Source organism: Micromesistius poutassou, assembly GCF_964030765.1.
Source record: "Micromesistius poutassou genome assembly, chromosome: 8".
Taxonomy (NCBI): Eukaryota; Metazoa; Chordata; class Actinopteri; order Gadiformes; family Gadidae; genus Micromesistius; species Micromesistius poutassou.
Window position 1 is genome coordinate 13663211 of NC_140278.1, and position 13679 is coordinate 13676889.

The 13679-nt window shown below is 44.1% G+C and overlaps 1 protein-coding gene across 2 annotated transcripts in view; it reads right to left on the reverse strand.

Moving 5' to 3' along the window:
* Nucleotides 1–305: 305 nt before the first annotated feature.
* The window catches only part of rcc1 (regulator of chromosome condensation 1), a 47316-nt gene continuing 33942 nt past the window's right edge, over nucleotides 306–13679 (reverse strand). For both annotated transcript variants that reach the window (XM_084471218.1, XM_084471217.1), the window contains exon 10: nucleotides 306–1084. In XM_084471218.1, coding sequence (XP_084327344.1) covers nucleotides 906–1084 — 179 coding nt within the window. In that variant the 3' untranslated portion in view covers nucleotides 306–905. The remainder of the gene's footprint in view (nucleotides 1085–13679) is intronic.

Genomic DNA, 13679 nt, shown 5'->3' on the forward strand with positions numbered 1-13679 from the left:
CACTCAGCTAGGAGGAGCCGGGGATCAAACCACCAACCTTGCGGTTACCAGCCAACCCGCTCTACCTCCTGAGCTAATGCCGCCCAAATGACCAAAACTGGAGAATTAATTAACAAGGGTAATCATAATATTATTAATGAAGAACTGTTATACTACCGGTAGCCTTGCTTGGGAGAACTGGATAATGACCTAGTTCCACCCCTTATGAGATAAGGGAGAAATATTTAAGGGTTTGTCTCAATGCATGGCAGAAGCAGCTGTAGATCCACGTGGAGCATCAATTTAAAGACACAGCCTTGCCGGTATTAAAATGACATCTTTATTTAATCAGAGGCAAGCAAGAGATACAATACAGTAGTTATTGAAACGTCCCACATACAGCCTCAGGCATGTGTGGAACTAAACAGTCACACTTAAAAAACATTTCTATAGAACATGGCTCTCAACCCTCCCATCAACGTGACTAAACCCATGGAGAGCCAGAATTGTATTGCTTTAAAGAAAGTGTAAACCTTAAAGCGTTAGAAGCTGGGGAAATCTTTAAAAGGCTTGCAAATCCTGGCTCTAATTGACTTACATTTACAAATCCCCTCAAGATCAAAATGCCATAAAACTCCAACCCATTCACTTTGTCAATAAAAAACAAAAACAAAAATTTGAGATTTAAAAAAATAGTCTCTCCCTCCTCATGATCTATCAAATGGATTCTGTCATTCCCCCCCCCCTCCCCCGATGCCAAGGCGGCGCGGGCCTACCAGCGGGAACCGCCCTCTCCTCGGTCCCCCTGTTCTCCAACGGCTCCGACCCGGTGCAGGATGACAGGTCCCTCCAGCTCCCCTTAAAATGGCCCCTAGTCCCGGCACATACCACCATCTGCCAACATGTCCCCGGCGGCGAGGGCTTCATCAGCTCTCCTGGGCGTGGTCTTTGACCAGCAGCACCGTGTGCTGCCCCCCGCTGGACACCGTCAGCACCGTGCAGTTCTCCAGCTGCTTGCCAGGCATCTTCAGCGGGCTCCACTCGTCGTCCTCCTCCCCGGTGCCCAGCTGCAGGTTGGTGCCCATGCCCCATCCGTAGACGACCCCTGGTGGGAGACACACCCCTTAGTTATACAACCGAACACATCCCCAAGTGACACAATACATGGAGCCTGGAGAGACACATCCTTTAGTAATACAATACACAGGAAACACATCCCTTAGTGATACAGGAGTAGACAGAGCCTGGTGGGTGCCACATCCCATAGATATACACTACATGTAGCCTGGACGTAAACACATCCTTAGTGATACAGTAAACAGAGCATGGTGGGAGCCATATCTCTGAGCTATACAGTACAGGAAGCTGGAGGCAGACACATCCCCCACTGACATCCTGAACACCAAGCACAGAACACAAATTAGAGATGTGATATGAAAAAGGACAAGGGTGCCTCTGGTTGATAGTTGTATTTGATGGTAGTTAATGCTGCATTTGTAGTGCATTGATTTGGTCTGTTAAAAGGCAGAGGTGTCCAGTTATTGAAAAATAATGCTCACCCTTGGGCGAGGTTTAGATAAAGATATGAATTATCTTTATCTAATGAAAGACATTAGGTCTGTCTGGAGACCCACCAGCGGTTGTGTGTGACTCCTAGTGGTTGTAATGCAATACAAATTAAAACTGCGCGCAGTGATGAACGGGACCTCGCGCCGGCTTGCGGCCGCCGGTACGAGGTCCCGTTCATCACTGCGCGCAGTTTTAAAAAAAAAACGCGCCGGCTTGCGGCCGCGTCACGTGCCGTCGTAACATGTGTGCTGGCAAGATGTGCACATGTTAGGACCGCACGTGACGCAGCCGCAAGCCGGCACGAGGTCCCGTTCATCACTGCGCGCAGTTTTAAAAAAGCGCAGTTTAAAAAAAAATTCGCGAATTTATGTAATCTGTAGAAGCAGAGGTGCCCTGTGGTGTCCTACTGATTGTTTTGACATTAACATGTAAGACCACATTTAACTGAATTACATGTTCATTAACCCTACATCAACGATCCGATAAATTCCCTAGGAGGAGTTAGTTTAAATACAAGGCGAAAAAGTGAAAGAATTCCATTCAAAATGGCCAATTTTGACAGCACGCCACGGCCATGCCCTTCAACGTACAGTCACAAATAACACGGCATTGGTTGAGCACCATGTTTTGACTGTACTGACTAATTGTGAAGCAGATCCGATAAATACCCTAGGAGGAGTTCGTTCAAATACAAGGGGAAAAAAGCGAAAATAAGACCACGGAATTCAAAACGGCCAACTTTGACGGCACGCCACGGCCACGCCCTTCAACGTACAATCACAAATAGCACGGCGTTGGTTCAGCACCATTTTTCGACTGTACTGACCAATTTGGAAGCAGATGCGATAAATTCCCTAGGAGGAGTTTGTTCAAATACAATGCGAAAAAGTGAAATTCCATTCAAAATGGCCAACTTTGACATCACGCCATGGACACGCCCTTCAACGTACAGTCCCAAATAGCACGGCGTTTATTCAGCACCATTTCATGACTGTACTGACCAATTTGGAAGCAGATTCGATAAATTCCCTAGGAGGAGTTAGTTCAAATACAAGGCGACGGAATTCAAAAATGGCCAACTTTGACGGCACGCCACGGACACGCCCTTCAACGTACAGTCACAAATAGCACGGCGTTGGTTCGGCACCATTTATTGACTGTACTGACCAATTTTGAAGCAGATCCGATTAATTCCCTAGGAGGAGTTCATTCAAATACAAGGCCAAAAAGTGAAAAAAATTCAAAATGGCCGCCGAGAGTGAAAATGAAAAAATTAAAATTTCCGACTTCCGGTGGGTTTTGGGGCATGGGTCCAAGAGGCTTTTCTGTAGATATTGTGACCTTGTACGTGCTTACCGAGTTTCATACATATTGGTGAAACGTGACGTAGGGGCTGCATTTTAAAGTTCCTGTAGGGGGCGCTACACACATGAGAAACACGATTTTTGGTATGTGAGCTACCGGCACCAGTCTACACGTGTCCTGTGAATTTCATATTCATAACTATTATGATCTTCGCAGAGTGATCGACCCTCCTCTGGCGGCCATGTTGTTTTTTCAATCGACTTAATTTTAATTGAGCAGTTAGAACTTTGGTACCTAACTGCCATTGAATTGGTCCCGCTCAAATCAAACATTGCGTCTATGAACTGTGGCTATTTTAGTAACGGGCCACGCCCACTTCGATGCCACGCCCCATTTGAAAAAGTGTTGACCTAATCGTGTTCAGAATTTGATTCTGAACAACTTTAGTAGAGGGGTCCAACACCATAGGAGTCAAATTAATGTAGATATGTGCAATTTACTATTTTTGGGGTGAAAAACACACCCCTTTTTGAACTCAATGGCTCATGGGTACTTTGAAATTTATCCTACAGACTAATCCTTATGTCAGAATGAAGATAATGGGCCATAGATGATATGTGCCAAAGGATTTTTGTCAAAGTCTAAAAACCTGTGATCCTTGGGGAATTTACTGTTTTTAACTAAATTCAAAATGGCGGGAAATCTGGCTACCGGAAGTGCTAAGTTAGTATCTGCAAATTTCTTCATTATGAGGATTTGCATATGTGTGCAAAGTTTCATGAGTTTAGGTCCAACCAGTGACGAGTTATGCTTGTGCAAACATTGAGATTTTGGCATAGTTGGTATAGCGCCACCTAGGGGCGAATGTGAATTTGAGGGCTAGAATATCAAATTTTTCACCAGTCCCACAAAATGTGCCAAATAAAAATGAGTTTTCGAATATGTGCAGGGGGGGGAAAAATGCAGTCGAAGTGGCTAAAAATAATAAGAAGAAGAATTAAAACTGCGCGCAGTGATGAACGGGACCTCGCGCCGGCTTGCAGCCGCCACTACGAGGTCCCGTTCATCACTGCGCGCAGTTTTAAAAAAAAATCGCGCCGGCTTGCGGCCGCGTCACGTGCCGTCGTAACATGTGTGCTGGCAAGATGTGCACATGTTAGGACCGCACGTGACGCAGCCGCAAGCCGGCACGAGGTCCCGTTCATCACTGCGCTCAGTTTTAAAAAAGTGCAGTTTTAAAAAAAAATCGCAAATTTATGTAATCTGTAGAAGCAGAGGTGCCCTGTGGTGTCCTACTGATTGTTTTGACATTAACATGTAAGACCACATTTAACTGAATTACATGTTGTAACAACTTTAACTAACATTATTAACCCTACATCAATGATCCGATAAATTCCCTAGGAGGAGTTAGTTGAAATACAAGGCGAAAAAGTGAAAGAATTCCATTCAAAATGGCCAACTTTGACGGCACGCCACGGACACGCCCTTCAACGTACAGTCACAAATAGCAGGATTTTTGTTCAGCACCACTTCATGACTGTACTGACCAATTTTGAAGCAGATCCGATAAATTCCCTAGGAGGAGTTCATTCAAATACAAGGCAAAAAAGTGAAAAAAATTCAAAATGGCCGCCAAAAGTGAAAATTAGAAATGCAAATAGCCGACTTCCTGTGGGGTTTGGGGCATGGGTCCAAGAGGCTTTTCTGTAGGTATGGGCACATTGTACGTGAATACTGAGTTTCATACATATTGGTGAAACGTGGCGCAGGGGCTGCTTTTTAAAGTTCCTGTAGGGGGCGCTACAAAAAATAGAAACACGAATTTTGGTATGTGAGCTATCGGCACCAGTTTACACGTGTCCTGTGAATTTCATATTCATAACTATTACGGTCTCCGCACAGTGATTTTGAGCCTCTGGCGGCCATGTTGTATTTTAAATCGACTTAATTTTTGGTGAGCAGTTAGAACTTTGGTACCTAATGGCCATTGAGTTGGTCCCGCTCAAATCAAACATTGCGTCTATGAACTGTGGCGATTTTAGTGTCAGGCCACGCCCATTTCGATGCCACGCCCCATTTGAAAATATGTTGACTTTATCTTGTTCAGAATTTGATTCTGAACAACTTTTGTATTGGGGCCAACATCATAGGCGTCCAACTTGACGTTGATATGAGCAATTAACTATTTTCGAGGTTTCAACCACACCACTTTTAGAACTCATTGGTGCTCTAAACTTTATTGTACAGACTAATCCTTAAGTCAGATTGAAGATAATGGGCCATAGATGATATGTGCCAAAGGAATTTTGTCAAAGTCGAAAAACCTGGGATCCTTGGGGAATTTACTGTTTTTAACTAAATTCAAAATGGCGGAAAATATGGCTACCGGAAGTGTTCAGTTCAAGAGACTTTTTTGTTCATCATGAGGATATGCATGTGTGTGCAAAGTTTCATGAGTGTAGGTCAAACCGGTGGCGAGATATGCTTGTGCAAAGTTTGCACTTTTGAACAGTTGCTATAGCGCCACCTAGGGGCGAATGTGAATTTGAGGGCTAGAATATCAAATTTTTCACCAGTCCCCACAATTGCACCAAAAAATTTTGAGTTTTAGAATATGTGCAGGGGGGGAAAAATGCAGTCGAAGTCGTGGAAAATAATAATAATTAAAACTGCGCGCAGTGATGAACGGGACCTCGCGCCGGCTTGCGGCCGCCGGTACGAGGTCCCGTTCATCACTGCGCGCAGTTTTAAAAAAAATTCGCGCCGGCTTGCGGCCGCGTCACGTGCCGTCGTAACATGTGTGCTGGCAAGATGTGCACATGTTAGGACCGCACGTGACGCAGCCGCAAGCCGGCACGAGGTCCCGTTCATCACTGCGCGCAGTTTTAAAAAAGCGCAGTTTTAAAAGAATTTCGCGAATTTATGTAATCTGTAGAAGCAGAGGTGCCCTCTGGTGTCCTACTGATTGTTTTGACATTAACATGTAAGACCACATTTAACTGAATTACATGTTGTAACAACTTTAACTAACATTATTAACCCTACATCAATGATCAGATAAATTCATTACATGTTGTAACAACTTTAACTAACATTATTAACCCTACATCAATGATCGGATAAATTCCCTAGGAGGAGTTAGTTGAAATACAAGGCGAAAAAGTGAAAGAATTCCATTCAAAATGGCCAACTTTGACAGCACGCCACGGCCATGCCCTTCAACGTACAGTCACAAATAGCACGGCGTTGGTTCAGCTCCATTTCATGACTGTACTGACCAATTGTGAAGCAGATCCGATAAATTCCCTAGGAGGAGTTAGTTCAAATACAAGGCGACGGAATTCAAAAATGGCCAACTTTGACGGCACGCCACGGACATGCCCTTCAACGTACAGTCACAAATAGCACGATTTTGGTTCAGCACCACTTCATGACTGTAGAGACCAATTTTGAAGCAGATCCGATAAATTCCCTAGGAGGAGTAAGTTCAAATACAAGGCGACGGAATTCAAAAATGGCCAACTTTGACGGCATGCCACGGACACGCCCTTCAATGTACAATCACAAATAGCACGATTTTGGTTCAGCACCACTTCATGACTGTACTGACCAATTTTGAAGCAGATCCAATAAATTCCCTAGGAGGAGTTCATTCAAATACAAGGCAAAAAAGTGAGAAAATTTCAAAATGGCCGCCAAGAGTGAAAATTAAAAATGCAAATAGCCGACTTCCTGTGGGGTTTGGGGCATGGGTCCAATAGGCTTTTCTGTAGGTATGGGCACATTGTACGTGAATACTGAGTTTCATACATATTGGTGAAACGTGGCGCAGGGGCTGCTTTTTAAAGTTCCTGTAGGGGGCGCTACACACATGAGAAACACGAATTTTGGTATGTGAGCTATCGGCACCAGTCTACACGTGTCCTGTGAATTTCATATTCATAACTATTACGGTCTCCACACAGTGATTTTGAGGCTCTGGCGGCCATGTTGTTTTTTAAATCGACTTAATTTTTGGTGAGCAGTTAGAACTTTGGTACCTAACGGCCATTGAGTTGGTCCCGCTCAAATCAAACATTGCGTCTATGAACTGTGGCTATTTTAGTGTCGGGCCACGCCCATTTCGATGCCACGCCCCATTTGAAAATATGTTGACTTTATCTTGTTCAGAATTTGATTCTGAACAACTTTTGTATTGGGGCCAACATCATAGGCGTCCAACTTGACGTTGATATGAGCAATTAAGTATTTTCGAGGTTTCAACCACACCCCTTTTGGAACTCATTGGTGCTCTAAACTTTATTGTACAGACTAATCCTTAAGTCAGATTGAAGAGAATGGGCCATATATGATATGTGCCAAAGGATTTTGGTCAAAGTCGAAAAACCTGGGATCCTTGGGGAATTTACTGTTTTTAACAAAATTCAAAATGGCGGAAAATATGGCTACCGGAAGTGTTCAGTTCAAGAGACTTTTTTGTTCATCATGAGGATTTTCATGTGTGTGCAAAGTTTCATGAGTGTAGGTCAAACCGGTGACGCGTGCTGCTTGTGCAAAGTTTGCACTTTTGAACAGTTGCTATAGCGCCACCTAGGGGCGAATGTGAATTTGAGGGCTAGAATATCAAATTTTTCACCAGTCCCCACAATTGCACCAAAAAAAAATGAGTTTTCGAATATGTTCAGGGGGGGAAAAATGCAGTCGAAGTCGCTAAAAATAATAAGAAGAAGAAGAATAATCATGAGGGTTTCAATAGGGACCTTGCCATGTTTGGCTCGGTCCCTAATAATCGGACCAAAAACAATAGGGACCTTGCCAGTTCTGGCTCGGTCCCTAATAAAACTGCGCGCAGTGATGAACGGGACCTCGCGCCGGCTTGCAGCCGCCACTACGAGGTCCCGTTCATCACTGCGCGCAGTTTTAAAAAAAAATCGCGCCGGCTTGCGGCCGCGTCACGTGCCGTCCTAACATGTGTGCTGGCAAGATGTGCACATGTTAGGACCGCACGTGACGCAGCCGCAAGCCGGTAAGAGGTCCCGTTCATCACTGCGCGCAGTTTTAAAAAAAAATTGCGCCGGCTTGCGGCCGCGTCACGTGCCGTCGTAACATGTGTGCTGGCAGGATGTGCACATGTTAGGACCGCACGTGACGCAGCCGCAAGCCGGCACGAGGTCCCGTTCATCACTGCGCTCAGTTTTAAAAAAGCGCAGTTTTAAAAAAAATTTGTGAATTTATGTAATCTGTAGAAGCAGAGGTGCCCTGTGGTGTCCTACTGATTGTTTTGACATTAACATGTAAGACCACATTTAACTGAATTACATGTTCATTAACCCTACATCAATGATCCGATAAATTCCCTAGGAGGAGTTAGTTCAAATACAAGGCGACGGAATTCAAAAATGGCCAACTTTGACGGCACGCCACGGCCACGCCCTTCAACGTACAGTCACAAATAGCACGGCGTTGGTTCAGCACCATTTTTTGACTGTACTAACCAATTTGGAAGCAGATGCGATAAATTCCCTAGGAGGAGTTTGTTCAAATACAATGCGAAAAAGTGAAATTCCATTCAAAATGGCCAAATTTGACATCACGCCACGGACACGCCCTTCAACGTACAGTCCCAAATAGCACGGCGTTTATTCAGCACCACTTCATGACTGTACTGACCAATTTGGAAGCAGATTCCATAAATTCCCTAGGAGGAGTTAGTTCAAATACAAGGCGACGGAATTCAAAAATGGCCAACTTTGACGGCACGCCACGGACACGCCCTTCAACGTACAGTCACAAATAGCACGGCGTTGGTTCGGCACCATTTATTGACTGTACAGACCAATTTTGAAGCAGATCCGATAAATTCCCTAGGAGGAGTTCATTCAAATACAAGGCAAAAAAGTGAAAAAATTTCAAAATGGCCGCCAAAAGTGAAAATTAGAAATGCAAATAGCCGACTTCCTGTGGGGTTTGGGGCATGGGTCCAAGAGGCTTTTCTGTAGGTATGGGCACATTGTACGTGAATACTGAGTTTCATACATATTGGTGAAACGTGGCGCAGGGGCTGCTTTTTAAAGTTCCTGTAGGGGGCGCTACAAAAAATAGAAACACGAATTTTGGTATGTGAGCTAGAGGCACCAGTCTACACGTGTCCTGTGAATTTCATATTCATAACTATTACGGTCTCCGCTGAGTGATTTACCCTCCTCTGGCGGCCATGTTGTTTTTTCAATCGACTTAATTTTAATTGAGCAGTTAGAACTTTGGTACCTAACGGCCACTGAGTGGGTTCCGCTCAAATCAAACATTGCGTCTATGAACTGTGGCAATTTTAGTGTCAGGCCACGCCCATTTCGATGCCACGCCCCATTTGAAAATATGTTGACTTTATCTTGTTCAGAATTTGATTCTGAACAACTTTTGTATTGGGGCCAACATCATAGGCGTCCAACTTGACGTTGATATGAGCAATTAACTATTTTCGAGGTTTCAACCACACCCCTTTTAGAACTCATTGGTGCTCTAAACTTTATTGTACAGACTAATCCTTAAGTCAAATTGAAGATAATGGGCCATATATGATATGTGCCAAGGGATTTTGGTCAAAGTCGAAAAACCTGGGATCCTTGGGGAATTTACTGTTTTTAACTAAATTCAAAATGGCGGAAAATATGGCTACCGGAAGTGTTCAGTTCAAGAGACTTTTTTGTTCATCATGAGGGTTTTCATGTGTGTGCAAAGTTTCATGAGTGTAGGTCAAACCGGTGACGCGTGCTGCTTGTGCAAAGTTTGCACTTTTGAACAGTTGCTATAGCGCCACCTAGGGGCGAATGTGAATTTGAGGGCTAGAATATCAAATTTTTCACCAGTCCCCACAAATGTGCCAAATAAAAATGAGTTTTCGAATATGTGCAGGGGGGGAAAAATGCAGTCGAAGTTCTGAAAAATAATAATAAGAAGAAGAATAAACATGAGGGTTTCAATAGGGTCCTTGCCAAGTTTGGCTCGGTCCCTAATAATAATAATTAAAACTGCGCGCAGTGATGAACGGGACCTCGCGCCGGCTTGCAGCCGCCACTACGAGGTCCCGTTCATCACTGCGCGCAGTTTTAAAAAAAAATCGCGCCGGCTTGCGGCCGCGTCACGTGCCGTCGTAACATGTGTGCTGGCAAGATGTGCACATGTTAGGACCGCACGTGACGCAGCCGCAAGCCGGCACGAGGTCCCGTTCATCACTGCGCGCAGTTTTAAAAAAGCGCAGTTTTAAAAAAAATTCGCAAATTTATGTAATCTGTAGAAGCAGAGGTGCCCTGTGGTGTCCTACTGATTGTTTTGACATTAACATGTAAGACCACATTTAACTGAATTACATGTTGTAACAACTTTAACTAACATTATTAACCCTACATCAATGATCCGATAAATTCCCTAGGAGGAGTTAGTTCAAATACAAGGCGACGGAATTCAAAAATGGCCAACTTTGACGGCACGCCACGGCCACGCCCTTCAACGTACAGTCACAAATAGCACGGCGTTGGTTCAGCACCATTTTTTGACTGTACTAACCAATTTGGAAGCAGATGCGATAAATTCCCTAGGAGGAGTTTGTTCAAATACAATGCGAAAAAGTGAAATTCCATTCAAAATGGCCAACTTTTACATCACGCCACGGACACGCCCTTCAACGTACAGTCCCAAATAGCACGGCGTTTATTCAGCACCATTTCATGACTGTACTGACCAATTTGGAAGCAGAATCGATAAATTCCCTAGGAGGAGTTAGTTCAAATACAAGGCGACGGAATTCCAAAATGGACAACTTTGACGGCACGCCACGGACACGCCCTTCAACGTACAGTCACAAATAGCACGGCGTTGGTTCGGCACCATTTATTGACTGTACTGACCAATTTTGAAGCAGATCCGATAAATTCCCTAGGAGGAGTTCATTCAAATACAAGGCCAAAAAGTGAAAAAAATTAAAAATGGCCGCCGAGAGTGAAAATGAAAAAATTAAAATTTCCGACTTCCGGTGGGTTTTGGGGCATGGGTCCAAGAGGCTTTTCTGTAGGTATTGTGACCTTGTACGTGCCTACCGAGTTTCATACATATTGGTGAAACGTGATGTAGGGGCTGCATTTTAAAGTTCCTGTAGGGGGCGCTACAAAAAATAGAAACACGAATTTTGGTATGTGAGCTAAAGGCACCAGTCTACACGTGTCCTGTGAATTTCATATTCATAACTATTACGGTCTCCGCACAGTGATTTACCCTGACACCAGAGCCTGTGGCGGCCATGTTTTTTTTTCAATCGACTTAATTTTAATTGAGCAGTTAGAATTTTGGTACCTAACGGCCACTGAGTGGGTCCCGCTCAAATCAAACATTGCGTCTATGAACTGTGGCGATTTTAGTGTCAGGCCACGCCCACTTCGATGCCACGCCCCATTTGAAAATATGTTGACTTTATCTTGTTCGGAATTTGATTCTGAACAACTTTTGTATTGGTGCCAACATCATAGGCGTCCAACTTGACGTTGATATGAGCAATTAACTATTTTCGAGGTTTCAACCACACCACTTTTAGAACTCATTGGTGCTCTAAACTCTATTGTACAGACTAATCCTTAAGTCAGATTGAAGATAATGGGCCTTATATGATAAGTGCCAAAGGATTTTGGTCAAAGTCGAAAAACCTGGGATCCTTGGGGAATTTACTGTTTTTAACTAAATTCAAAATGGCGGAAAATATGGCTACCGGAAGTGTTCAGTTCAAGAGACTTTTTTGTTCATCATGAGGATATGCATGTTTGTGCAAAGTTTCATGAATGTAGGTCAAACCGGTGGCGAGATATGCTTGTGCAAAGTTTGCACTTTTGAACAGTTGCTATAGCGCCACCTAGGGGCGAATGTGAATTTGAGGGCTAGATTATAAAATTTTTCACCAGTCCCCACAAATGTGCCAAAAAAAAATGAGTTTTCGAATATGTGCAGGGGGGGAAAAATGCAGTCGAAGTTCTGAAAAATAATAATAAGAAGAAGAAGAATAAACATGAGGGTTTCAATAGGGACCTTGCCATGTTTGGCTCGGTCCCTAATAATAATAATAATAATCACGAGGGTTTCAATAGGGTCCTTGCCAAGTTTGGCTCGGTCCCTAATTAAAACTGCGCGCAGTGATGAACGGGACCTCGCGCCGGCTTGCGGCCGCGTCACGTGCCGTCCTAACATGTGTGCTGGCAAGATGTGCACATGTTAGGACCGCACGTGACGCAGCCGCAAGCCGGTAAGAGGTCCCGTTCATCACTGCGCGCAGTTTTAAAAAAAATTTGCGCCAGCTTGCGGCCGCGTCACGTGCCGTCGTAACATGTGTGCTGGCAAGATGTGCACATGTTAGGACCGCACGTGACGCAGCCGCAAGCCGGCACGAGGTCCCGTTCATCACTGCGCGCAGTTTTAAAAAAGTGCAGTTTTAAAAAAAATTCGCGAATTTATGTAATCTGTAGAAGCAGAGGTGCCCTGTGGTGTCCTACTGATTGTTTTGACATTAACATGTAAGACCACATTTAACTGAATTACATGTTCATTAACCCTACATCAATGATCCAATAAATTCCCTAGGAGGAGTTAGTTCAAATACAAGGCGACGGAATTCAAAAATGGCCAACTTTGACGGCACGCCACGGACACGCTCTTCAACGTACAGTCACAAATAGCACGATTTTGGTTCAGCACCACTTCATGACTCTACTGACCAATTGTGAAGCAGATCCGATAAATTCCCTAGGAGGAGTTAGTTGAAATACAAGGCGAAAAAGTGAAAGAATTCCATTCAAAATGGCCAACTTTGACAGCACGCCACGGCCATGCCCTTCAATGTACAGTCACAAATAACACGGCGTTGGTTGAGCACCATGTTTTGACTGTACTGACTAATTGAGAAGCAGATCCAATAAATACCCTAGGAGGAGTTCGTTCAAATACAAGGGGAAAAAAGCGAAAATAAGACCACGGAATTCAAAACGGACAAATTTGACGGCACGCCACGGACACGCCCTTCAACGTACAGTCGCAAATAACACGGCGTTGGTTGAGCACCATTTTTTGACTGTACTGACTAATTGTGAAGCAGATCCGATAAATACCCTAGGAGGAGTTTGTTCAAATACAAGGGGATAAAAGCGAACATAAGACCACGGAATTCAAAATGGACAAATTTGACGGCACGCCACGGACACGCCCTTCAACGTACAGTCGCAAATAACACGGCGTTGGTTGAGCACCATTTTTTGACTGTACTGACTAATTGTGAAGCAGATCCGATAAATACCCTAGGAGGAGTTCGTTCAAATACAAGGGGAAAAAAGTGAAAATAAGACCACGGAATTCAAAATGGCCAACTTTGACGGCACGCCACGGACACGCCCTTCAACGTACAGTCACAAATAGCACGGCGTTGGTTGAGCTCCATGTCATGACTGTACTGACCAATTTTGAAGGATATCCGATAAATTCCCTAGGAGGAGTTCATTCAAATACAAGGCAAAAAAGTTAAAAAATTTCAAAATGGCCGCCGAGAGTGAAAATGAAAAAATTAAAATTTCCGACTTCCGGTGGGGTTTGGAGCATGGGTCCAAGAGGCTTTTCTGTAGGTCATGGGACCTTATACGTGCCTACCGATTTTCATACATATTGGTGAAACGTGGCGCAGGGGCTGCTTTTTAAAGTTCCTGTAGGGGGCGCTACAAAAAATAGAAACACGAATTTTGGTATGTGAGCTATCGGCACCAGTCTACACGTGTCCTGTGAATTTCATATTCATAACT